The following is a 25,421-nucleotide window of genomic DNA, read 5'->3' as shown; positions in this document are numbered from 1 at the left end:
GTGCGGAGACGTCGCGGCGCCACACCCCCCTGCCCCCACCTCAGGTATTAAAGACAGCTTCACACGACACACTTTATATTAAGTAACAATTATCACATTAATGACAAGGCACAACTGAGATATTTGTTATGTAATATCTTATGAAAGTGCAGGCTTTTGATTATATTTACACAAGCTTCAATAGCAAGGCAGATATATACTATGGTTGGTCATATCAGGCAAAATTTATTTAGGCTAATTAGACCAACACTAATGTTCAAAATAAAAGCATCACACTCTTCACTTAAATGTTTATTAAGAAATTATTATTCTAACTTTACAAAACATATATACAACACACTACGATTTAACAAACATAAGTAATTAAAGACAACACTATTCTCTGTTCATTGTTACAACTCACTCTTTTTTACACTGAAAAAATAACAAAACACTACTCGATAAAATAAAGAAATAAAATATCACGGCGCCACTATGTGCCAGTAACTTTTTACTTTTTTAGTGGCGCCCTCTAACGTAATGTCGCTAATTACGCTTAGACACTAATAAATCTAGGATTAACTAGAACTCAATAGATAAGACGTATTTTTAGTAATAATATTAGTCTGTCTTTTAGTATATAATAATAAATACCTAATGAAAAGTTTACTTTAGTTGTGTTGCTTGAAAAACTAATCAAAATTGTAGGCAATAGGTGTTCATTGCAACATAGAGACAAAAGTAGACAGATTCTCATAAGTATAGTTTCTGTGTGCAGTATTAGCAACTAGCATATTGTGTTTACAAATGGTTTTTGTATGCAGTCGATAAGTTTTAAGGTAAACAAGATATTTATAGTAAGATTTACGTGAGATTGGAATAATATTGAATGTTTTGCAGTAGTATAATAGAAATATATTATATTCAAGGATATGTAATAATTCGTCATTATATAATACCTCGTTATTGTAGTAAAGTAATAAAATGTCGCGATAATATACGAGTATATATCAGCTAATGATTTGTGTTATTTATCCGTTAAATTTATAATATTTAAATAATTATTTTTAAATTGAACGTTTTTTGTGGAACTTTCTATAGATGTTTTATTATAATTTTTACACTATTTTAAAAGTATACTTTGAAAATAGTCTTTCTCCATAAATCATAGTTAACGTCTCTATTAGTAACTATAGTCCAGTTAATCGGCAATACGTGTTATATTTTAAAATTGTTTCGTGACCTCATGATTGTCTGCAATAGGCCAGCTACACACAAGGATATCCCTGACCTTGACACACGATTCGAATACTAAATAACTTTATTTATGTGAATAGTTTAATTTTATAATTGTTTGATGTTAGGTCATTTTAGTATTAACTTATAAAGTGGTAAAGATTATATTCTCTATTTGTATGTCTCCTTTGCCTTTATTTTTTACAAAAAAAAACAAATATAATCGTGGAGAATTTTGCACTGAATTACAAAAATCTCCGCGAAAGTGTAAGCGATTATTAATCTTGTTTACATAGTTCCATTGTTTTCTTGACATCGCAAATATGTTGATCAGGTTGTCAAGGGATACAAAACATGGACGATCTTCATGCTATGACATGTCAGGAACATGTCAGATGCTGGCACTGACCTCTGGCGGTCGAGAGTTGACTACAAATGAAGATCTAACATGTACACAGACTTCATTTATCATATTTTGCCAACTTTTTTATACCTGTTGTAGGTATAACAAGTCTGTTTATTCTTGATTAATAGTAATGTTTTAACATTTAGTTTAATTACTATTGTGACATAAATATTAACGGATGGTAAGACCTCGTAATAATGTTGTGGGAACCATATCAAGATTTTAAAGTCCAAGCGTTTATATCCTTTGCCATATAAAATCCAATGTTGCAAATGTTACAACTACACTCTCTTATGCGTTTACAATTAATGGTTTCCTTTCCTGTCATTTTCATCATTTATATTACTGAGTTAGTAAGAAGTTGTTTCATATTATATATTTTATAGTAAAGACGTCGCGGGATACATTGCATACGCAGTCTCACGGCCCAAAAACGCATTTCCGGAAATGCAGCGCGCTAATTGTGCCGGCGAGCGTGGGAAGTGCACTCACACGCGCCTCCCGCCACTGCACTCGCGGCCTTATGTCGCCTCACATAATGCAGTGCGAGACAATAATACATATTCGGCTACACTCTTAATTGCCGAACAGAAACGGACTCGGAAGCCCTTTTCATATTCACGTGCGATTTTTTTTAATAAAAGTTGAAACTCTAAATTGAAAAACTGTTTTGTTTCGATGAATTGTTTTTTTTTTTATTATTACAATTATTGTTTCATAATGGTATGTATACTCACGTCGGATACGGGTCTGACGGTGGCGGGCACTGCGCGGGCCAGCTCGGGCGAGGCGGAACGCTCTCTCTCTCGCATCTCGCCAGCCAGCGCGGCGCGGGCGGATCGCGCGGCGCGTGCTGACGCTTCCAGACATCCGCTAGACTTGCTCCTGTCATATACCTCGATACATTAATTTGTGGGATCACAAGCGATGAGGTCATGATTATCATCACAGATTTCTGACATTTCTTCTCGTATTCTCTGCACTGCATGCGAGCTTGTAATAATATGTTAATTCTTGTTGTATGCACTTTATTGGCAAAAATTTCCATCGTAATTAGTTTCTTTTTCTTTTTAATTTCTTTTTTTTTAACATGTTTGTGTTACCTGATGGGTCTATCTAGAGGCCCCAATAGGGAGAGTGGTTGTGCGGGCGCAGCGGGGGAGCCGGCGGGTGGGGGAGGCAGATACATGACGTGTCCGCCCCACGACATGTACGAGGTGCCCGCGCGCCATGACCCGCTTTGGACCTCCTGCATACACCAACACAACTTATGTATTAACTTCTCTTATTTTCCAATAAGAAATAATTGTGTTATTCATTATAGCATTTATGAAACAGTTAACATATTATATTTGTTTTATTACTAAACACTATGAAAACCGACGATACCTTTTCTTTACTATCGTCTTCTTTTACGTCATCGTAATCATGCGGCTGGAAGAGTAGCGGGTTGCTGAGGGAGTTGGGGGCGGACTTGGTGAGGAACCAGTTCTGCTCTGGCTCCTCCAGCATGGGCTCGTGCTCGAGGTCGAACCTGCGTCCGCCGAGCGCTGCGCCCAGCGCGCCCGACACGGACTTGCGGAACTTCTGCAGACTGTGGAAGCCCTGCTGCAGCTGTTTACCCTGGAAGCAGTCGTACAGGCACGACGCGCCTTTACACTACGCGAAGGTTGCATACAACGTTCTATAATAAAGCTGATGAGGAATAAAGATAAAATTATTCATGCGAGAACATCGATGCAGGAAAGTTCAGTGTGAAATTTCTTGATATGCAGAAACTTGAGGACAGAGAAAGGAAATTAATTGTTTCTGCCGGAAAACATTTATGTTTTTCGTTTTGACATTTGTATAAAGTAGGGATGGCGAACCTTTTATCTAAAGAAAATGTTTAATAAGATCATAGACAATTTTCGATTTGTGGTAAATGAGAGCTTTCCATAGCGTGGGCTCATATTATAATAACTATGTCACACTATTTTCGTAGTGCTTAATGTATTTTATGTTCACTGACGTACCCAAAATATTATGTCGCGTGCCATTGGTTCACCATCACTGCTATAAAGATAACTACTTAGAAAATATGTTCACAATTTGTCTGTCAAGGCTACAGTCAAATTGTTGGAAGTAGCATAACTAATTCTAACTTTTAAATAATAAATTGCAAGTGATTTTTAATAAGTAGGTTAGTAAAATAATAGGCACTTTATAGTAACATAAAAACATAAACTCGTAGCTCCGACCCAATTTAAAAGTGCAAAGATTAGTTAAAGTAGTGATGTGTTAGAAAGCGTGTAATTTTACCCTTTACTCCTCCTCAGCGTGCGCGGGATGTTAGGCGGTTTTAGTTTGTTAGTTATTTATTTGGTAAATAATATCAAAATTTTAGTATATCAGCTTATCTTGTTTTTTAGCATATCTGAGATACAAACAATAGTTTCTTAATATGGTATCGTATTGCAGGAATATCTCGACGCTGACAACAAATAAAACTGGGACATCAAAGTAATTCAAATTACATAAATTTAACGACAACGCGAAAAACACGTTTGGGTATTGTATCGCAATAATCTCAGATAGCTTGGTGAAGTGTCCTAACATCCCGCGCACGAGCCGCGTCAACCCGCCTGCCAACCTTGTCGTGCAGCTCCCGCGGCAGGGAGAGGCTGAAGGGCTGCGCCCCCGGGCTGTAAGTGGGTAAGCCTGCTGCAGGAAGATCTCCCAGCACTCGGCCTCCCGCTGCGCCCGCGCCCTCCGAGCTGCTATCTCCCAGGTCCTGTTGCGGCGTCCAGTTGGCGCCCACCGGCTCTGGCAGCTGAACAGGCGTTGACACATTTTAGAATGGAACTTGAGTTATTCATATGAGGAATCCATGTTGTGTCGACTACATTAAATGAGAGCAGGGTAGGAAATTGAAGTTTTATTTTTGCACCCACGTGTTGCCTGGTCGGGGAGTCGAGCCTGTGGTCGCTGTGCGCGTGGTCGCCGGAGATGCCTGAATCGCCCGACTTGTCGGCCGACGGGTCGGAGCGCGGCGACGACTCCGCGGATATGTCGGCCGACATCTTCGTCTCCACCGCCAACGGTTCTGTATCTGTTGGATACGTATCTACTATGAGTAAGTGAAAAAGCTGAACGCGTGCTGTCACTTAAGTTAGATTGTGTTGAGTACACACCGGACTTGATGTAACTGTCCATGACGCTGACGAGGTGTCGCCAGGCGGTGTTGGGGGAGGCGCGGCGGGCGGGGGGCGGGCTGGTGCGCCGTGTCGCCGCCGCGCGTCTCCTCGCAGCCGGGGACCGCTCGAGCGACGAGCCCTCAGAGGATACCGCCGACTCTGATGACACTGCAATACAATTTTTTACAACTGTATGAAACGTTGCCATCGTTTTTGAGAAGTAGTAAACCTTAGTAAAGAACTGATGACAAAGAGCAAACAAGAATCATAACAAAACTAACCAATTCTCAATTTGCAGTCTTCTCTAAATTCTTTGTTGAACTTCTCGAAATCATCTTCCTCCCGATAGCTGAGCAGCTTCTGCTCTATGAGGTGGAAGTTGTCGAACTCCTCGATGATAGGGCAGCCCAGTCCCGGGAAGTCCTTCGTGTGATCCTGCGGCTTTGACTGCTCGCTTTCAATCATGCCAAAGTAAAACTGCTTAGATGGCGCCGATTTTTGTCTGTAATATTTTCGAAATGTTAAAGATTTGTCAGAACAATTTTCTTAATATTTGCTAGGGATACTTACTTTTGCTGAGATTTGTTGTTCATTGTGAATTCTCGTTTCCTATTGGGTGAATGTTCCGGCGTCGACTCTTTCCCTGAAGCTTGTCCTCTGTCGGGCATCGGTTTGTTGTTTTCTTTTGTGTTTAGCTTAAATTTGTTGATTTCATTACTTTTAGTAATTTTGCTCTGTGGGATCGATTTAGAATTAACATCCTGTGTCTTTGTTAAGGGCCTTCGGTTGTTCGTGATTTGTGCATCCGGCTTTGTGCTGGCGACGCCTCTCTTAAGACTAGATTCTTTGACTTTAGCCTGAACTGCGGTTTTCGTTGGGTTCGGTTTTTCTATACTGAATTTATTTAGCTGACTAGTTTTGCTTTCACTTAAATTAACTTTATTTCCTAATTCGTTTCTTATTCTATTTGTAGCCTTTTTGAGTTCCGTTTGAAATTCATCTTTTTCTTCATTTCTTGGTAATAATGAAGGAAGAGATTTTCTCAGTGGCTGGTTTCTATCGGCCAGTGCACTAACTTTGCCGTTCTTTTGATCTCCTGCAGACTTTATACCTTTATCAAACACTTTATTCGGTCCATCGTTATCTCTATCCTGTTCGATTAGAGAATTATCAAAAGTTTTTTCTCTTCTTAATGTCGGATGATCGCTGTCATCCTTTTTAAATCTCTCAGAGTATCTGAAATTTCTCATTAAAAGAGGCGTCTTCCACGCTTCACTCTGGTCGTTACTTTTGGATGTCTTGGCTCTGCAGCCGCTTACCACATCTGTTCTCGTCCGTCTCGCCTCCTGTTTGTTCTGCAGCAACCGTTCTTCTCTTTTCAATGAGACCGAACTCTGCATCATATCCTTATTGTCAGGGTATTTAAGGTGCTGGTCTTTAGTTTTGCAAGGAGACTTGTATCTTCGCTCGAATGACTGATCGTTCAAGTCCAATGATTTGAAATCAGTATAAGAGTTTCTGTATGTTGGTATTTTCGAGTCTTGGTGGCCGTTCGTCTTTTTGGTTTCATTTCTGGTTTTGAATAATCTGAGTTTTCTTTGGGGTTCCGGTCTCGCCTTTCCAAGACTTGAATCGGGAGAGGAAGCATCGTGACGCTAAAACAAGGGAAGTGAAGGATGATTAATATTAAAATGACAAATTGTAAAGTTGAATGTAAGTAATATCATAGTCCAATCAATTATTTGATAACACTTACGTAGCTAGGCGGCGGAGGCGCTCGATATTTTTTTCTAAAATGTTTATTATTGCTTTTTTGTTTTTGTTGATCTTCTATCCTCAAGTCAGGTTCAGAGCCGAACCGTTTATTTATGCTGCCATCTGAAAATTATTTCAATATTAATATAGACGTATCTCCGTACATTAATTTCCCTTATTTTGAAAATGGACTGACTGTCATTGTTCCTGTATCCGAGGTTAGTGTAGGAGCGATGCAGGGGGTCGCGCTCCCTAGACCGCGTCTCTTCGGCACCCCCTACGCCGCCCCCCGACCGGGATCTGTACGCATTCGGGTGCTGGAACAAATTATTTAAAGCAGATAAGTTTTCCCTTATACCATAAGTGTATTAATTATGCCATTTGTCTGTAAGTTCTTACCCCGAACCTGTGTGAGCGCCAGCTCTCTTGTAGGCCGGAGGTGGGTCTGCGGCCGCTGATGGTGCCGCCGGAGTGCAGTATGGCACCGTTGTCCGTGCTGCGCAGGCATGGCGACTCTGGCAGCGAGGGGAGCACCTGGAACGTTAGTTACGCTTCTTAGCAGTGGTAACGCAACTGGGAAGGTATGATATTTATTTGATTAATAACTATCCTATACATATATGATTTCAATAAATGACTAGTTAAGAGGAAACTGTCCTTTCTTTCAATATTGTTATTCTTTTAGTTATAATGGTGATGTGTAGCGGTTACCTTGGGTGCGAGTCGCAGTGGCTCTTGCGGCAGCGCATCACCGCGGCGTATCCGCTGCGGGCCCGCTGCGGCCGGCTGGCTGCCCGCCTGCCCCATGCCGCTGCGCCCTCACGCACCCAGCCTCATCTGGTGACAATTAAAAAGTATATGTTAGTAAAACTTAAAATAATTACGTACACATTTTGGATAAAGTATTCCAATTTAACTTTGAGGGTCATGTAATTTTTTATGCAAGCACATAATCGGAAACAATATTACGAAAGTCCTGTATATTTACATTTTTAATGTTTTTTTTAATATTGACAAATATAGGTAATGTGTATGTGCAAAGTGGCGGTGACCACGTGACCGCAGGGTCAAGGCCGACGTCGCTCATGCGCACGCGCAAGCCCCGCGCGTAAACAACTCGTAAAACCGTTGTGTTTATTCACATCTCAGACGAAACACGACGCTGTTGCGCGATATAGTTATAATAGTAAGCTTTTCCTGCGCAGATTCTTGTTGATAAGCTTTAAATGCGGTCCGGAAAAACCATAAGATTAAAAAACATAAGTTATTTTATTCGATAAGTTTTTTTATTTAAGTCAGCTTTTAAAGACTAAATTTAAATTTTTCTATTAGGATCACGGATTTTAAATGTATTGTAAACAAAATTTCACTTTATTTTCTATAAAATCGTTTGATAGTCGATACTCCACACTATAAATTGGTTTATAAACCGCGATTGTGGTCTTAATGTGTTGCAGGAAGCCAACCGTAAAACAAACGAGTGGTAACAAAGTTTTCTGCAAGAATTACAAAGTAACAATGCGTTTTCTTTGAAAGAATTCTTGTATTTCGCATTCAGACTACAAACGATTCAACATAACAAAGTAAAGAACATACTAATGTAGTTGAATAATAAGCTTAAAGATTCACAAATTATTTTTAAATTGAGTTGCTTCGAAGTTTAAAGCAACGCGTGTATATTGTTGTTTCTGTTATATTCAAAGATAATGAAAGAGATGACAATATGTTAGTATACAAGCATTACGACATAGATATAAATTATAAAATTAATTTAATAAAATAAACAATGATGAAACGTGAAAGCGTTGTGTTTTGTTTTAAAAATCAACAAAAGATGGTAATGAACGTGTTCGAACGTGTCGCAAATATTTATTGATGTGTTAATTTCTGTACGCAATGCTGTGGTCGTGGTCGTGGTCGGAGGCGGAGGCATCTGCAAATTGAATTAGCAGACGTGTGTTTAATGCAGTCATCAGTATTTCCTGTGCGTTTCCGTTCAATCGTTTCTGTATAAACAGAAGGTCTCAAGTTAGTTTCCGTATTAATTTTAAGATTTTTTTGTTGCTTTATAAAGTTCCTTTGTTGATATCGAATAAATGAATTTAATCATGTTAGTTGTTCTATGTTTTATGGGCTAACTAAACAACGTCTTTTACAATTGCAAAACAGATTTTTTCAAGGGGAAGCTGATATATAAATTATTAGTCTAGTATCCTTATAATAAGCGAAGAGTAAAAGTACAAATTGGTAAATTGTCTGCATTTATGTAGATAAGGCCGCTCGGATCCACTTTCTTTATGATAATCGCACACAATTCGCGTGCGTGCGCAGTCGCGCGTGTGGAGAGGTGCTAATAAATTAGAACTAGTCGGTGATCTGGCGGATGTGTTGACCTCATAACTTCCCGCGCAGTACATTAAGTATTATAATCTCGAGGACAATCATTATTTCTTCTAAAAATATGACCTAATATTTTTAATAGCTTTCCTTTTTATTATGGCTATGGAATGCAATTCAAGTAATATACTTCTCTTTGGAGAAGTTAACAATTTAACAATCATTGTTTAAGTTAGAACTGCCGAGATAAACAAGAAACACAAAAACCGTTATTAATAAAGGTTAAAATGAAAGGTTGTAATGGAAAAACAAACAACCTTTCATTTTAAGATTTATATTAAATATCGGAGCATCGCTTCCTTGTAGCAATTTAGTACGGCCGCCCGGCATTAGTTGGCGGTAAGAAAACAGCCGAGGACAATGGGGCAAGCGATGAGCGAGAAGCGGTACGCGCAAAACCAGAAGCGGCAAGCGTTTAGCAACAAACAGCCAGCGACAAACGAGAACTGATCAGCTATTGGTAGGAAGAAACACATCTTAAGTGATAGGCGACAAGCGATAAGGGACAAGCGGCTAGTTGCAAGCTACTAGCGAAAATCATGTTATTATGAGTCCGCCAACCATCCAGTAATTGATAAAACTCGTTCCATTTGTCGTGGTGATGTACCACTCCCGAAGGCGCGTGTTCAGGAAAATTATTTTAAATGAGGTAATTGTAAGGAAGAGCGTATTGCTTATTACATTATTTAGTATTTTGTAACTGTTAGTTATCAATAGGGTGACCAGGTGTACCCTAGTTGTGAGATTTTATTATTAACGACATAAATAATAACGAACGAGTTTTGAATATAGGAAAGAAGATCTTAAGTATCTTTCTATTCGAAGTTGAAAATTAAATTAAAGCTAAAATGCCATCCATGACAACAATATTGACTATCTTGTTTGTGCCAAATGTAAACATAACTGTATGGTGATATAGTTAGAAGTTGCAGTTTGTGTCTCCTTGCAGTCTAATCATATGTTTACCCTGGTTTGTTATGATAACAGACTTGGTCGGCTGTGAGTTACTTTAACGGTTAGTGATTAGCGTTCTGTCCAGTTGTGCAGTTAATTATCTCCGGGCGGGCCTGAGGCCACGTGTGCTACTACCATGTGTGTTAATACTCTTAAATTAGACTTTGAAATATATTTTAATTTTCACTTTAAAATTATAGAAAGCTAAACAGAGACCGCATTTACCTGTTGTAAGACTAATAAGCCACCATTCAAACCACAAGATTCGATCAAGCTTAAAAGCTTCGATACAGATTAAACTATTAATGGACAAACGATTACTTTAATGAACTCTAATCTCAGCAGAAGCGTTTAGAATCTGTGGCAGCGATGCTCCCGTCACCGCATCCCCATTAAAACATTAACAGTTACCCGGCGGCGGCGGCGGCGGCTCACGGCGCGCGGCCACGGACGCGGAAAATTATTCGCAGCAGCGACTCGCTTCCGCGACGCGCGCCATCTTGTGGCCTCTGCCAAGATGGCGGTCGAAATGACAGCGCGCGCTGCTCGTGTGAGTCCGCTCTAATGATAATTCTCACTAATGACAAAACTGCTCTAAATTGTTTACCTTCATCTATCGTAATCACTTTGTGATGTCGTTGAGGATATTAAAAATATACTGATTTATGCTAAACTATTCTCTTATTTTCAAAGTTTTCGCTAGAGTCCTACGCATGAAGCAAAACGTATCTTGGTATATAATTCTTATTGCTAAGTTTATTTTAATCAATAAAGTATCATTTCAATACTAACAAATGTCCAGTCTACGTTTACTATTGACAAATGTCTATATTGTCTCCGGATGATCTATTAACTTGAGAGTTGTTCATAAACCATCAACGTCTTCCAATCGCTCCATCTAGCGGCCGACAATGTCATCAATTTACTTCATGAATGGCTCTGGAAACCTGCTGACATACGGTGAATGAATGTAGGTTAGGATAATAGTAGAGACAGCGCAAGACAAATATCATTAACTACATCGATAATCCCCAATTTTAAAACAGTGCATCAGATGTTGAACCATTTAGGAAAATAGAGAAGAGATTACAAGTTACTTCTAATCAGACGGAATGCAAAACATTCTGATACTTCATGCCATGTATATGAGTTTAATATCGGCGAAAACTGTTATTTTTGACGAATATATAAGCAAGCAAGCAAACTTTTATAGAAATGTATATTATGATCTATTAAAATGTTTGTATCTCTCTGTATAATTGTTGCTCTGTGCAGTCGTGTCGCGCGATCGTCTGCAGCCCGCCACAAAGTCTACCGCTGCTACAGTGCAGAATACAGGATGCATATGAAGCTACGAGTTTCAATTAGAATTGTTTTTCATCCGTTTCATTCTAACTAGTCTTATGATGTAAGAAGGTAAGGTTACATTTTTTATCTTCGAATATTGCTAAAGATAAATAAAAACATTTCACTATTTATTATAGTAATTTCTTCTGTATGCATCTTTATAGACGAATGTGTCGACCAGGTGGTTGTGCGCGGCCACGATCCGCCGATTAGCATACATATCTCATCATCTGGTCCCGTTCGCACCGCAACAATCAGACCGTGCGATGCTCTCAAATTTATTTAGTATACAGGCGCAGACACATAAACCTACAAACTATACTCACTTGTGTTATTGATAACCAGAAGGAACGAATTAAATGTCTTATTTTGCTATGTAAAAACGATAGTTTAAGACACCAGAAATACCAATTTATTATTCTAAGTTTATATGTTCAACTAATTTAAATAAGTACGCAAATAAATGACAAACTGTATATGTTTGTGGTGCGGTGTAAAGGGCCACCGTTACACTAAATCCAAATGCACACAAAAGCTGTCTGTTTGTGTGTCACAGGGCCACGCTAACTGAACCGGTCGTTTTACCTAAATATTTAGAATTCATCATATAAGGCAATTGGGTTACTAAATATGAATATTTATTGAATTTTAATATTATTTAGTTACTCTTATTGTAAACTAGAAATATTAATTTATTTGTAAATTAATTTCAATTAATTGTAAATATTCATCATTTTTAAATAATATATTTTATTAATACGAGTAGCCAACATAAATCAGCCGAATGCGATTGTAATATTGGTTACGAATTTCTAACCAATGTTATTAACAGAATTTGAGCAATCTTCTTTACAAATGATCCTTTTTAAAAGCAACTAACATCTGACAGCTAAATTGAACTAACTTTACAATGCAATGAAAATAATAACGTAAAGTGATGAACCTAAATTAACAAGCAGTTACTTCTTAACCAATTTACTTTGCAAAATTAGGTACGATAAAAAATTATTGCGCTCGCGAGCACCAGTTGGACATTCTAAAAAGTTTAATTTCTTATTTTAAACTTATCAGTTGAATAAGGGATTAGACAAATATTGATTTATTAACGCGACTAAACACAGATAATATTTAAAAGTTATGAATGCATGGGTAGTTTTAATCTCACGGTAAAGTCTTGGCCCCAGAGAACGACCTTGCGGTATACTAACACGGCTCACCTCTCGTTTGACCACGTACGAGTTATTTGTCCGTCTGTCCGTAGCTGTGTTTGTCCAATAGATTTGCTGAGAGTTCCACTTTGCAAGTTTTTCTCGGGTCAGTATGTTAAAATATAATGTGTTAAAATGTTATTTGCTGCTTAAAAAAATAAGTTTATTTTATTATTCGTTGTGCTTTTAACCTTGGTATTTGTTATTTTTCTATTCACGTCTACATTTCGTTGATAACTTCCCGCGCGATTCTCTTCTATTTTTACACCTATGTTTGTTTTTAATGTAAAAAGGCAAAGGTTCTTAGTGGCCATTATGCCACCTCTTCGGCAGAATGTTTAATTCTGAACTTAACAATATTTGATATTGTCAATACCAGACGATTATTAGTTAATAAAAAATTATGAAATAAGAAGAGTAAATGCCGTGGATTCTTTGTATGACATAAAATTATGTAAAATGTTTAAGTAAGACTAACATTTTCTTTTTCGCTGTTAGAAATAGTTTTTTTAATTCGACAAAATAAGGTTTGCAGTTATCCGATTGTTACGTTATAAATGTAAGGTATATTGTATCGGAAATCGGAAACTACCATTGACTCTTTCCGTCTGTCACATAATCAGAAGTGTAACAGGAAGGTAATGATATGCAAGTTACGCACGACACTCACGACTAACCACTGAGAGAAATCTAACAAAACATAGTATTATATACAACTGTAGTTATTATTAACTGTAACTAAATTGTAATATTTTTATTACTCCACTAAACTATCGTTGAAAACACCAATATTTATAATAATACTAGCGGACTCGACAGACGTTGTCCTGTCTACACGTCTTTAATTTGAATAAATTAATATGAAGTTAATATTTGATGAAAATTGTGAATCTAAACGATTCCCAGATCCCCTTGAACACACACAAAAAATTTCATTAAAATCGGTCCAGTCGTTTGAGAGAAGTTCAGTGACATACACACTCACAGAAGAATTATATATATAAAGATTATAACATAATATTTGAAATATTGCGTTCACAAAATACTTATTCTACTCACACCTTATACCTTCCTACTATATTATACGACAGTTTTAAGTCCTTTATCTCGTATTACTAATTTACTCCAACGTCATCTAAATGTTGACTTCTCATTTGTCAACATAAATCATATAAATAATAAAGTAAGTTATATATTTAATATATTAACACATTTACCTACATTTTCTGCGTAATGACTGATTTCGCAACAGTCAACAGCGTCTCTCCAGACCAGACGGTCTCGTAATGAGGAGCATTAGAAATCAAAGTAAGTCTCGGACGTAGTTTCACATACATTGCTTTCTTCAAACGACTCCCATTAGACATTTCCATTTCATATATGACAACTATTAGTAACAAACGACTAACTATACTGGCTTTAGCGAGAGAAATTAACATAGTTTTTTCATTTACAACATGTTATTCTACAATAACACAGAGTTACAGTAAGGGTGTTGTTTAGAAGTAACGTTCAGATTATTGCCGAAAATATATGAGAAAATTGGTGTAAATAAAATGTTACCTTAATTATTAACTCTTTTCTACTTGAATATGATTGAGAAATATCAAGAATTAAAGCTTTTTAAAAGTTCCCGAAAGAAAAAATAATACGTCTTGTTTATGATTATTCATAGTAGGGACTTAACAAAGAATCCGTCAAAATCGAAATGTCACAGATCACGCAACAACTATTGAGTTGTAATCGTCTCTTACAATACGTAGTATAATAATTAATAGTTTAGTTTGACGCAACGCTGTATGACGTCACAATTAACTAATCAAATTGTAATAAAATATTTTGACTTGATAATAATACTTCAATAAGCTTTCGACAACAACGAGCAGAACAAAAAACAAATTATCGTAACAATGATGATAATTAGAACAGCCGTAATCTCATACAAATGACAGAGCTCATGAAATTGTATTTCTTAGGATTAGTTCACATTGAGAACGCTTGAATGTGATATCAACACTTAAGTTTCTGTGTCGGTAAATCTGACAAAATATTACACGACTATTATATTATATATGATTATAGGAAAAAATACGTAATAAATATAGAAAGTTGTGAAAACAGACAAAATATAATATGTCTGTTTTCACAACTTTCTATATTACATTCAATATAAATAGGTAAAGATCCTATTCTTATATAGATTAAATTGATTCCAAAAAGTTCCCGCTAATATCAATCACAAAAAAGAACTGTCCTATAAGAGAGTTTATGTGCATACATCCTTAAGCCGTTAGCTTGCCCCCGTGCTTGACGAAATGACGGAGAGACTGACAGACTGACAGGAGGACGGGCGTCAAGACAAAGCGAGCCACATGATGTATCGGCAAAAGTAATTACCGTTAGGAAATGAAGAAGCCGATGAAGTAACTACCTAGTGTTAACGATATTAATAAATTTCCCTTAACATGGACATAGATTTTTTTATATTTCTCTCCAAATATCCGTACTCGATTAAATTTATTTAAAGATTGCTTAAACAACGAAAATTTGACTCTAACTCAAATTGTAGGTAGTAAATTAATACTTATAATGTTATCCATTTCAAAACATGATATTACTATATCTTTGCTCCACCACGCCCTCTATGCATATCGTAGTATCAAACATCAGTACCATAGAATGTGTTTCTTTAATGGCCTGTTTTCGATAAGCACGTTGTTAATCAAAGACAGAGAAGGCGCGGCTGCAAGGTCGATTAAATCACGAGTCTATTTTCCCACAGGTGGGTCTGTGGGCAGTGGGCAGTGAGCGGTGGACTGAACGAATTCGGCGCTACCTGCTATTAGAATGTAACTTAGAGTATCCACTTCAATTTGTCCGATCCAGTCAATTGACAAATTCCAACAGTCTGCTAATGATTTAGAACATTTTTGTGATATTATTTTTGTCTTAATTATACTTGGAATGATTTTAACAAATAAAAAAGAAAAAACCTTGTCTAACGTACGTCATTTTTTGGTTTTTACATTTAATTGATACTGTTTTTAGACCGGTAAAGTTTGTCATTTGGTGTAGTAGCTTCTTTCTTAAACTATTACTTTTTCTCTTTATTTTTATAACTGTAGATATTTTTTGAACGTCAGTTAAATTCTTGCAGTATTTGAAATTGAGGATTATGCAAAAACAGACACATTAATCTTCGACATAAAACATAATTTTCAGGAATTTTAACAAGTCTAAAAAGCAAGAACATAAATTTATAATATAAACAATGATAAATTGCACACGCGTTATCTGTAATTGCATACATAAATGTAATCATTCATAACATTCAATGATTATTAGATAACGTAAACAAATAACTTCATAACAAGAAACGATAATGTTTTTTAAACAATAGACAAATATCTTGTACAAAGCAATGTGGAATACTAGAGTTTGTGTACAATGAAAACGACAGCAATCAATTTTTATTCTTGTAACTCAATGTAACCCAACTTAATTTCAAATAGAAAATTAAACAGAAAGAAGTAAAATTTGACATAACATTTACATTATTTTAAGCGTTGAGTCATCTAAAAATAACCTTGTCGTAAAACAAAGGTTTTTTTTTAATATTTGATTATACAAATCGATAGGAGATAAAGGCACAGCCGGGTTCATACAAAGGTCTCGGACCTCACCCACTCTAGTCATTTACTGAATGGCAATAATTTAAACAACGCACTAACAAAGCAGAACATAGACTTTTATAGAAGTTGTCTTATACACCAAGAATTAAAAAAAAACCTCTTGGTACCTGATAACAGATTTGTGTACACAATTGATTCCATAACCCACTTCAAGGCATAAAGGCATGGCCCAGCACAAACAGAAGAAATTCATAAACGAAAAAAGAAGACTACAGAGTCATAATGAGTCTGTCTCTACATTTCTAGATAAGGTTACTTAAATGTCAAATATTTTCTTAATATGTATCGTATTCTGAGTGGCATTTAGTTTGACACATAAACAAATAGCTTCACCGGCCCACATGAGATTGCATTTAAAGAATTTATCCTTGAATGTTGTGGTCTTATGGTACAATGTGACGCGTTTAACTCGTTTATATGAGGGGGCGGTGGATCAAAGAAATGTCACGTTGTCAGCCTTGCAAGGTAAATGACGGTAAAAAATAATATTATGACATTTACTTTTTAATTACGAACACCTGGTGCATGAATATGATTATGATGTGACGTCATATTATAATTTATATTGATAAATACCAGAAACGTATTTAGTCTGAATACCGTTTATAAATATTATTATTAAATATTAATATTGTAAACCTATTTTCTAGACTTACATTAATGACATCGTGTGTTAGACAGGACTAGTAATATGTTTAATTGACTTGAATAATAACAAAACAAATGGAACAAAAACACATTTTTATATTCAAAAGGCACATCCAGTCCTTTACATACTCAATGTTTTCAAAGATAAAATGAGTAGAACATCTTAAACTATATTTTAAATTGTAGTCATTCCTTGAAAATAAAAAAAGGTTACAACTTTAAGTACCTTAAGAGATATGGCTCGTAACACTTTAAGAGATTTTTATATACATACAAGTGTCCAGGTGGGAACGAACGCGCGACCTTTATTTACAGTCGACCTTCGCGTCCGCTCTACAAGTACTGCAGCTCGTGCTGCTCTACGTTAATCGATTTATTTATACCATTAAAATATTTTATTACTTCTCGCTGATAAATTCCTAAGTGAGATTATCTAGTGAGCTAAACGTATTTTAAATATATAGTACCAGAATATATGTCGTAAACCCGAAGAAGAAAGATGAAAACCAAATTGTAGACAATATCTTTCAAGTCAATATAGTAAAGAAATTAGGACAAAATTAACTTGTGTTTTTATAGGAAATTTGAAATAAATAGTTATGTAAATATATAGCTATCAAAACATAAATAATCTCCCAAATGAAGTAGTCATTACAGATTAAACATAGCATATCGTGTATCGTGTCGTGTATGTGGCCGCGGCGTAAGTAGAGCATGTGCTAATGATAGTTAAATGAAGGGGATTCACTATGTCATTGTTTCTACATGCCGACTCTCTACTAAAGGCTGATTCACACGAGCGTCGCGTTAAATAAAACTTGTCCGTAATTACTTCACACGATATTGCTATATATGTTATTTACAATATTACTGCTATTTAATAAGTGTTCTGAATGATTAATATTTTTTTTAGTAAATAATAAAATTTATGTAAAAATATGTCTCAGTGAATTTAAAAAATACATGTGAAATTTCTATCGTCACTACTATACCATTGAATGCTTATTTAAAGTAAAAATAATTAATATTTATTAAAGCAAATTGTAAACAATTTAAAAATATAGAATTAAAAACTGAATATTAAGGTAAAGATACAACATTTCAGACGACAAAAAAGATAAAACAACATCGCAACAAAAAGCGTTTGTGTGGAGAGGTTCTTATGAAAAAAAAAATTATGCAAAGTTTTTGCGCCGAGAAATGCTGCCGCTATAAAAAGTGAAGTCAAAGGCGCATTATGGTATCATTTCATGTGACGATTTGTGAGGTTTGATCGCTGATTGTCCGCGGGGTCATTAGCTCGCTTTTCCATTACACGACTTGCTGTCGACAAAAAATAAAGCGAAGTGTTTATGTCTCTTGTCTCTGCGTATTTTATGCTATATCCGAATGCCGAAGTTGTGACGTCGAATAGTGTTAAATTCTTTGCAAAAAGAGCTCACCAAAAATAAAATGTTCTTTAAATACTTCGTAACTCGTATTTGTGGTATTTGGTGATAATTAACAAAGGCTAAGTTAAACATTATTTTCATGTGGACAATGTTAAAACAAATATATCGAAGTTGGAACATATGTTATAATCGTGTGCGCGGAAACAGGTCCGAGATGTTGGCCAAGGCGAGCGGCCAACATCTGCTTACACTCCGGTACGGTCACAAAGTCACTCGTAAAATTAATAAAAAAGATAACTAAGCTATCGTCTAAGTTTTCTTTACAAATCTGAATAGCGTATAATTTAGGTTTTCATCTGGGATATTTGGTTCTACATAGGTGAACTTAATGTAATAAAAATGTTTTAAAATGTTTATTTTTACATTACAAAACAACTTTTCACTGCTAATGACATCGGACAAATTAAGATTTATATCTTTAAAATAATAAAGCTTTCATTTCCTGTCACTTGTGATTACAAAGTGTTGATGTGCAAAGTGTTAATGAATATTTAAATATATACATTGTGTGACAATGCGAGGAAGTGTGCTCGTTACCGCGAGAGAGCGCCGCGAGAGTGCGCCACTGCGCGTGCGCCAAGAAAACTGCATACACACCGCGCAACAAGTCATAAGCGATAGCGGAACATTTGTTTTAAAATATATTTTTTTTGTTTTTTTGGATCTTCGATGTTAGCCAGATAATTTGAAACCTTATATCTATTTTACTTTTCCAAGTCGTTATAAGGCAACTTGGTCTGAGTGAAACATATCGTTTACTATTGGAGGTTGCTTTGGCCAATATTTGCGGTATAAGCCACATATACTAACCGAGAATTATTTAGCACTTAAATGGTTTTTTTTTCATCAGATATACTCAGATTTCTGCTTTTACATTACGCTGAATACATCACAAAATATAAAAATTAAAACGCTGCATCTATTGACCTGCACCACACTATATTCAGGTGTCGAGTTTCTATGGACTTAACATTTTCACTTGCAGCCGGAAAGTTAACGCTAAAAATATAGCATTTGTTTAGAAACTGGCTGAATGTAACAATGTAATAAAAAAAAACTTTTATTGTGTCTATAGTTTTGGCGGGAATAAACTTATGTCACTGTCATTTCAAAAGTCATAAACATATGTTTGAACGTAATATAAGGTTGAAAGTCACTAAACAGTGATAAAAAAAACTACTTATTACATAGTCATAGACTTTAGTACGAAACATTATATATGTATCATAAATAAAACATTATTATAAGTTTGAAGATGACACAAAAATGAAATCTAATCCCGGATCGAGAGCCAATTTTCGTTAGTTCAATCACAACAGTGCCGCATCCGAAGTGGCGGCGCGTTTGATGTGCCCGTGGGAACGGCGGCGGGTTAAGGCGAGGCGACGTTTCCTGGTGCGCATAATTTCGAATTTACTACGTGTGCGATTTGACCGCGCTGCGCCGGCGGGATCATTTGGAGCCCGTTAGTGCCAGCGCCGTGGGACTGTGGACCAGGGAGTGGTCAATTTATTGATCTACCTGTAATCCTTGTACTACCACAAATTTATCTTAAAATTTTGTAAAGCTATTTCTACAAGGCTTCATATGTCTTAATTGCATTCCAAAAGTATTAAATTTATAACGCCGCTTTCATAATCTTTGAATAGTTACCTAAAATTAGAGGTACAATTTACTTCTAAATCTACATTGAGGGTTTGTTCTTATAATCATTAAACGTCTTTGAGTGCTTTGGTTGTTAAGAAGTCATTGCTTTAACGCATTATATGATGTAACCTGTGGCGCTCACCAGAAGACAAATTGTACTTGTACTTTAGTCCAGCGAAAATGAAAATATAGTTATATAGGATAACTCATTACTACCAACCAAAAAAACCGTTCACATATGAATAAAAGTGTATACGCTTAAAAGCTTTTATGTAAAATAAAATATAAACCCGCTTTTACAAGATAAGAAGTTCGTAGTAACCGTTTTGTTCTGTATTAAAATAATAATGCAGTTATCAGATGTATTGAGGAGTTTATTATTCCTCCCAGCGACTTGTCACGAGGCGACCGGCTCGCAGGACCGCCGGCCCACCACTGACACTGATAAGAAACAAATGGATGCATTATATTGCTTAAATTATTACAACACTTCAAAGTTTAAAACATGTTATATAATTTTATTATTATAGATTAATAATAAACAAATAAAGTATTATAATTTGATATCTCACTTTGCTACAAATATGGTTAAACATTGATTGTTCATGAAGTTAATTATTTATCTTTTTATTTTTACATTTCGATAACATCACGAATTAAGTTTTTATTTGGATTCAACACTATTTATTTCAAACTTAATTTAGCATTATCTACAATCAGATGTATATTTATAACCCTCTTACCACGTAAACATTTTTTTAACCACAAATAAAATCACATCGTCAATAACTTTTCATTAAACGTTTTCTTTTGATAACGACGCGATCTCTCATCGACGCGTTAATTAAAATGCAACCAGCTATAGTTATTTTTTTTTTATAAAGCGAAATCGATTATTCATCCTCACATCGACATGCAATAATTCAGCCCCAAGACAAAATGACACGCATTTAATGAATTTCAACTCAAGACACGTAATTATAAAGTTAATTTTCAATCGGACAGCGGCCGCTTCTAAAAATGACGTTGCATGCGTTGGTGATTAAAAATCACACAAAAGGGTTAAAGATACTGGATGACTAGCGTTACTTGGTCTCCGGTGAATGGCTAATTTTCATTGTAAAGTTGGAGATGAGTACCGAGTGCGGGGTGAGGGGGAGGTCCGGTTGTAGTGGGCGGTCGCCTTGATGACAGATAATAGGCAATGAGCAGGCAAAGAAAGTGTGAGAGAGTCATTAAGACGTTAGAACGCAATGGCGGGGTCCGATTGGTCCATCTTTTGTATTAGTCGGACTTTATAATATGTGCTCCATATCATATGAAGATTATATATATTTCCCACGCTTCAGAGTTAATACACGTATATGTTTAAATATATGTAGGTGGTTAGCTTAATGGTATTTACTAACAGAACTTGTAAGTTCAGTGTTTAAAAAAAATAAATATTATTTAAATGTTTTAGAAAACTCGCGCACTATTTTTACCATTAAATGTTTAAATAAACACTGACAGTGTTACTCTAAAATACACAGTTAATCATGAATACTAAACAATGCAATAAAATAGCACGTGTTTTGTTGCATACGCTTTATCTATCAGTTTGTGAGGGCGAGGGCGGTTCGCTGCGCGGTGGTCCGCACTATGCAATGCGCGGTATGCAAGTTCGCCGATGTGCGGGTCAGGGTGGCTGCGACTGCGGACACAATGGCCGCTATCTAACATCTCGCGTATTGTCTACCAAACGCTCTAACACCACCTACCAGAACTACAATAATAATGGATGTGGAATTTTAGCGAAGTATTTTGTATTAACGTTCCAATTCTAAAGACAAAGGTATATGCTTTTTCTTATATCTTTCCTTGATATGTAACTACCGTAATAATTACTACTCTATGTTATCTATGATGTAAACAAAACAATGAAGTTAATAATAATAAAATAAAACAATAAATAATTTAATTTGATATTTGGTTTTGTTCATTTAGTACCTATACTTAGTCTATGACATTTTAAATATGAAGAATATTTTATGTACATGTCGTATACAACGTGTATTCAATGAACCTCCAAATGTTCACAAATCCGTGTTGTATGGTGTACAGTGGATACAGGCAGCCGCAGGCGCGGCCATTGTTCCTATAGCGAGCTCTGCTCACCCCATTGTTCCTACGCCGTCGCTCTCCCATTGTCCGATCACCACTTCACCACCATACCACCATAGCACCACGCCGACCATTGAAAAGTCCTATATTAAACAACCGCCCCAGGATACAACTAAAGATAGTAAATAACAAGGGATTTTTAACACCAACTCACGCTGTAAAACAATATAAACGTGAAGATCATAACAGGATCCATCCGACTAAAAGAGTTATATCTCTTAAAATGTCTTCTCAAAGATGTAACTGTTTCGTTGGATGATTACACCGTGTTTATAAAGTAACCAAATTGACACAAACTTTAATGTAAAAATATTTGTGTGTAATTACGTGAAACATAATTGATAATTCTTAGTAATGTGTCGTGACATGCAACACGTAATGTCATACAAAAATGACAAGTGACTGCGCGTAATAATGCGTTGTGACCGCACACAGCACTCGCCACTGATACAGTCGGCGAGTAATTACAGGGCGCGCTGCCTACAGGAAAATGAGACGAGTGAAGGGTCGCTGGGAAAGTTCCAAAAATACTGATTTGTTTTCTTAATGTGACATACACGGCTTCTGGGAATTTGTTCGAGTTCTGTTAAAGAGTTTTTTTGTATCAATTTATACAGAAATTTACGTAAATATGCGCTAAATTATAATGTGTACAAATTCAATGGAGAATAGATATTTTAACAAACCAATCTAAAAAAATTACCTTTATAATAACGAACTAACAGACTTATTAAAAACAAACATATTTTTCATAAACACAGCTACTAATTAAGTTTTTCTTAATAACCAGCAGAAGAAGTCGCGGGCGACTGCTTGAGGTCAATAAATGACGCTGACAGCCAGATACATGTGCATATGTATAATTTCTCATAAGTAAATATAATGTAAAATTTCGAGATTTCGTTGTTAAAAATATACACAAGTTACAATATAATGATGGCTGTATTTTCCACATGTCTGCTGTTCCCTATGCGGATTAAAAGTGTTAATACATGTTCCTACGCTGTTAGTACCGGATTGTAACTCCGTAGCGCCGTCCTACTGCCGCCGGATGCGGTAAGGTGCCGGACGCGTTCCGAAGCGCAACTTGTCCTAAACTCCTAAGCTGGATGTATCTACATTTGACCGGTTGTTATATCTTACGGTGACCTAAATTAGACAAATACTACTATTATCTTACTTTACCTAGACCAGAATTTAAGTGTTAGATTTTTGGTATAATTTACGCCCGACTGCAAAAGTTTAAAACTAATTTTGTATATGACGATACAATGGCGATTGTGCTCGGCGCACTGATAATGTTTGTAAAATAATTTATAGGAAAAAATCAACAAGCATCGTGATAAGAATAAAAATATATTGATTTAAATATAGAGCAATCAATTAAAAAGCAAAATAAAAGATGAATGAATATGTAAGGCTGCGAGTTGCGAGTGGCACTGGCGATATCAATGGACGATCACTTTCCTAGAAACGAATGGCTAAGCGAGACGTCAAACATTGCGCGACAGCCGCACCGCACCGCATCGCCCGCTTCTGATAGTAAAATACAAACAACACACTGTAAGCAAAGCTATTCTTATAGCGAATGATCATCGACGTATTTAAAAATTAGTGTTATTGACTATGTAGAACAGAACCTACTTATACATTTTTCATATTATGTTAAATTAGCTGTCACCCACTACTCCGGCTGCGCGGTGAAAAAAAAACTTAATTAGTAGCCTATGTGTCCTTTCAGACGATGTTCTACATCTGTGCCAAATTTAATCGAGATCTATGCAGCCGTTCTAGAGATACCTTAAAAAAACATCCATCCATCTATCCATCCAAACATTCGCATTTATAACATTAGTAAGTTTACCATTGAAGTGTGTTGTGGTTTTGAATATCAGTTAAAGAAATATTTATATAAGGTTGCAAACTTCTTGAATAGAAAATTATATTAATGATAACTAAATGTGACTTTTCTTCGCGTTTACATTGCTACGCATCGCTTACAGTGTGCGGCAGACTTGCAGCGGTCCAGATGCGGCGGACAGGTGCAAGCGATCAATTAACAGGAGCGAGGCGGCCGCGCGTGCCCGCCGCACGCCGCCACCCGCCCCTAACCCACGGTATACGTCATAAGAGGAAGCGATTTACCTATAAAGATTTATTTACACATTTTATCGAACATCTTTTTTGATTTAATTTCATCAAAAATATTAAGGTCAGATTAAGAAATTATATCCTATCACGTTTTTATGTAATCATGTTTCCTGTCGTTAAGTTATGTAAACCACATAGGCAAATTGAAAACAGGAACTGAGTCATTCATATAAATTTAGTTAAAAACTGGTTTAATAATTCATATACCAAACGACTTTCACGAATTCGACCGTAAATATAATACTCTAATGATTGCCCTCCATGGTGTTGTTTATCATAATTCTGATATGATAGTAAGTTTATAACTTGTACCATACAGTGGAGTAGAGACATTCCCTCGACTCAATCTATCCCGCGGTCGCGATATCGCGATTACAAGGATTGCAGCGCCACAACGACACAGCGGCGGCGCAGGCGCAGGCGCACGTCACTGCTGCCACCTGCCAGGTACCAGCTACACTTTCGTGCACTTTTTGTATTACCATCTCTTTGATTAATCGATACAAGCTTGTTATGGTATTTGCATACAATATCGCTTGAGGGTATTAAAAAGCACAGTAAATATTTGCATAAAGATATGACTTTTAACTTTTCCCTGTAATCATCATCATGATAAAGCCGAGGTTTTTATGTCTATGGTTTAATATGTGATTCAAAACAATAGACAAACTGGAGTAGAAAGGCACAGATCCAACCAACTCTATAATACCTTATTATTATGTTGAAATCAAACTAATACACATTTGTAGGAGTGTTGTACTGTTGCTGCCGACCTCGAAACTTTAATAAAGTATTATAGAGCAACACAATGTGCCTATCATTGGCAACAACAAAGCTAACAGATATTTTTAAGAACAATAGCACAATACCGTTCCCAGTGCGGTGCACAGTCTGGCGTGCCGGCTCCCACGGACTCCGAAATAATATTAATTCTTATAATGGCTCGATCTTATGAAATGCACGTGATAGTAAGGTTGTTCTATTTTCGTCACTGATGCATAAATATCAGTCAATCTTTTAAGAAGCCTAATTTTTGATATCAAAAGAAATGTGCAACAACTCAACTCGGTCAACAGACATTCAATTAGACAAATATGGTGTTGGAATGCAAATATTCTGATTGACAATGTCTAATTTGGTGTCCTTTGTAACGAACTGGAGCTATTGAAAATAAACTAAATAAATTGTAGATCGATTCAGCATAAAATTTA

The 25,421-nt window shown here is 36.1% G+C and overlaps 1 protein-coding gene across 2 annotated transcripts in view; it reads right to left on the bottom strand.

Moving 5' to 3' along the window:
• The window catches only part of LOC106124610 (uncharacterized), a 56,220-nt gene that overhangs the window by 9,328 nt on the left and 21,471 nt on the right, over positions 1-25,421 (bottom strand). For both annotated transcript variants that reach the window (XM_013321462.1, XM_013321461.1), the window contains exons 3-14: positions 7,264-7,389; positions 6,952-7,086; positions 6,749-6,869; positions 6,554-6,675; positions 5,368-6,452; positions 5,079-5,299; positions 4,795-4,965; positions 4,555-4,712; positions 4,254-4,433; positions 3,011-3,280; positions 2,725-2,870; positions 2,359-2,506 (exon numbers count right to left, since the gene is read on the bottom strand). In XM_013321462.1, the coding sequence (XP_013176916.1) occupies positions 2,359-2,506; positions 2,725-2,870; positions 3,011-3,280; positions 4,254-4,433; positions 4,555-4,712; positions 4,795-4,965; positions 5,079-5,299; positions 5,368-6,452; positions 6,554-6,675; positions 6,749-6,869; positions 6,952-7,086; positions 7,264-7,359 (2,853 nt within the window). In that variant the 5' untranslated portion in view covers positions 7,360-7,389. The remainder of the gene's footprint in view (positions 1-2,358; positions 2,507-2,724; positions 2,871-3,010; positions 3,281-4,253; positions 4,434-4,554; positions 4,713-4,794; positions 4,966-5,078; positions 5,300-5,367; positions 6,453-6,553; positions 6,676-6,748; positions 6,870-6,951; positions 7,087-7,263; positions 7,390-25,421) is intronic.

This window comes from Papilio xuthus, unplaced genomic scaffold, assembly GCF_000836235.2.
Source record: "Papilio xuthus unplaced genomic scaffold, Pxut_1.1 DF825946.1, whole genome shotgun sequence".
Taxonomy (NCBI): Eukaryota; Metazoa; Arthropoda; class Insecta; order Lepidoptera; family Papilionidae; genus Papilio; species Papilio xuthus.
The sequence above is the reverse complement of the archived record's forward strand: the minus strand, read 5'-3'. Positions and strand labels throughout refer to the sequence as shown.